This window comes from Silene latifolia, chromosome 5 (assembly GCF_048544455.1).
Source record: "Silene latifolia isolate original U9 population chromosome 5, ASM4854445v1, whole genome shotgun sequence".
In the NCBI taxonomy this organism is placed as follows: Eukaryota; Viridiplantae; Streptophyta; class Magnoliopsida; order Caryophyllales; family Caryophyllaceae; genus Silene; species Silene latifolia.
The window spans coordinates 5,436,984-5,439,210 of record NC_133530.1 but is presented as its reverse complement, the minus strand read 5'-3'; the positions used below and the strand labels follow the sequence as shown (position 1 = coordinate 5,439,210).

General features: G+C 41.3%; 1 protein-coding gene across 1 annotated transcript; it reads right to left on the bottom strand.

Annotated features, from left to right (window-relative positions):
* Positions 1-367: 367 nt before the first annotated feature.
* On the bottom strand, positions 368-1,709 carry LOC141656504 (phosphoenolpyruvate carboxylase kinase 1-like). Its single transcript, XM_074463416.1, has 2 exons — positions 795-1,709; positions 368-616 (listed from the first exon to the last, which is right to left on the bottom strand). The coding sequence occupies exons 1-2, from the start codon at positions 1,588-1,590 to the stop codon at positions 564-566; spliced, it is 849 nt and encodes a 282-aa protein (XP_074319517.1). The 5' UTR covers positions 1,591-1,709; the 3' UTR covers positions 368-563.
* Between the last annotated feature and the right edge of the window lie 518 nt (positions 1,710-2,227).

Here is a 2,227-nt window from a genome sequence, read left to right as displayed (position 1 = left end):
CGAAATGACCCGACAACCCAGCCCTAACTCGACGCAATTGGGTATGCTGACCCGATATAACTTGAAGTCGAAACGACTCGAGCCGGCCCATGACCTCTCGCAACCTGACACATCAATTGACCCTAAATGACCCGACGACCCAGCCCCAACACGACGCGAAAGGGTATGCTAACCCGATATAACCTGAACCCAAGGGCCGAGACGACTCGAGCCGGCCCAAACCTGTCCTGATTGCCACCTCCGGTTATATGCATGGAAAATACCTCAACATAAACATATATATTCCGAATAAACATGAGCAAAAGCCCTTAAAAGAACAACAAGAATTGAGGTTTTGAATCTTCATAGTTATGTAATTAGAAAGATCCAGGAAACTTCAGCTTTATACACATAGCAGTAAGCCAGTACAGTAAGTACCAAAATAAACTAGCAACACTATATACTTTCATTTACACTTCTCATTTCCAATCTTAATTACATTGGAAAATCATCAAAGCCATTGATTGCATCCCCACAATTTCCCTCTTCCTTATTGAGAAAACTTCGGTTTTTAATTCCGCCATTCAGGCCCCTCTCGTCGACTGTCCTCCACCTCCGCATGCAAACCACTGGTGTCCTGCACACATAAGGCCAATGTGTCTAATTATCCTGCGATTAATTAAATCGGAACAAATCACTAATAATTCCGAAACCAATCAATGTACTCCGTAACTACTTATATACAAATGCTAGACTACTAAGACGGTCTTACACGATAATTATTAATTATCGAAACTAAATTAACAAAGACATACGTAGAGCATCTTCAGCGGAGAGTCTGCGATCAACATCTTTACAAATCATCTTCCTCAACAAATCCTTAACCGCACTCGAAACACCTCCGAAAACCCGAGTCGGAAACCGAAGGTTTCCCCTCAAAACCTTCTGAAAAACTTCCTCAGTACTCTCTCCATAAAACGGCGGAAAACCCGCAATCATAACATACAAAACGACACCAGCACTCCACACATCAACCTTCTCACCATACCCTCTACCTTCTAGAATCTCCGGCGCCACGTAATACGGTGTCCCTACCACCTCCGTCATCGCCACATCATCCCCGACCAAAAACCCGGCTGAACCAAAATCACATAATTTCACCCGGTTCGGGTTCGATCCTTCCCCCCGGTCGAGCAAGATATTCTCCGGTTTAATATCCCTGTGAACAACCCCGGTTCGATGGCATTGCACAATTGCGTGCAGCAACGACGCCGTAATTTCCCTCGCCTCGTGTTCCGGCACGTGAGATTGCGAAACGATGTCGTATAATGTAGGATGAGGGGAGTAGTCGAGAACGAGGTGGAGGTGAGTAGGTGTATCGTACGCGCGGTGGAGACGCGTGATGTAGGGTGACGTGGAAAGGAGAGAGAGTGCTTTAGGTTCGTTAGTTAGAGAGAGAAAGTCTGTTGGGTCGTTGATGACGGTTGATTTGTTGATGGATTTAACGGCGTAGATTTCGCCGGTGGCGCGTGAAGTGCAACGTGAAACGACGCCGAATTTGCCTCGAGCGATTTCGTCGAGGAGATCGTAGTCTTGGAGTAATGGAAGCATATTTAGGTACGGGTTGCACAAATTCTTGTTTAAGACGGAAATTGGATTAGTTAATGCGTTTAGGGTGGTTTGAGAAGAGGAAGGGTAGTTGGGGTGTAGTTGTATTTAAATAGGTGAGTGAACGGAATGGAATATTCCAAGGTTGATCCAATGCAATGCAACAAATCCCATTCTGTTGCAAATCTTATTAATTGGTGAAATAAATTCAAATCCTATTAAATCTTTTTGAGGAAAGTTATTTCCGTTGTTTAGTTGAATGTAAACTACCCAAATTATCATGTACGAGTACACTAGATAGGTCTATTATTTGTGTTACTTTATAGTTTATATCGGTTAATATATACTTTATCCGTCTTAATTATTTATTTTTTATTTTAATGGTATTTTAATCAAAAATAAATAAATTGAAATTTGAAAAGTTATTTCAGTTGGGGTGTGGTTGTATTTATATAGGTGAGTGAACGGAATGGAATATTCGAAGGTTGATCCAATGCAACAAATCTCATTCTGTATCAAATCTTATTTCATCCTAATTCTATTACTGTATAAATCTTATTGAAATTTGGAAAGTTATTTCGGTTGTTTAGTTAAGTTATACTTTATCCGTTTCAATTATTTATTTCTCGTTTTATTGGAT

Excerpts from the sequence above, each read along its gene's own strand:
- LOC141656504 (XM_074463416.1), bottom strand. The coding sequence starts at position 1,590 with ATGCTTCCATTACTCCAAGACTACGATCTCCTCGACGAAATCGCTCGA. Across the intron at positions 617-794 it reads CTCCGCTGAAGATGCTCTAC|GACACCAGTGGTTTGCATGC; the intron begins GTATGTCTTTGT and ends TTATGTGTGCAG.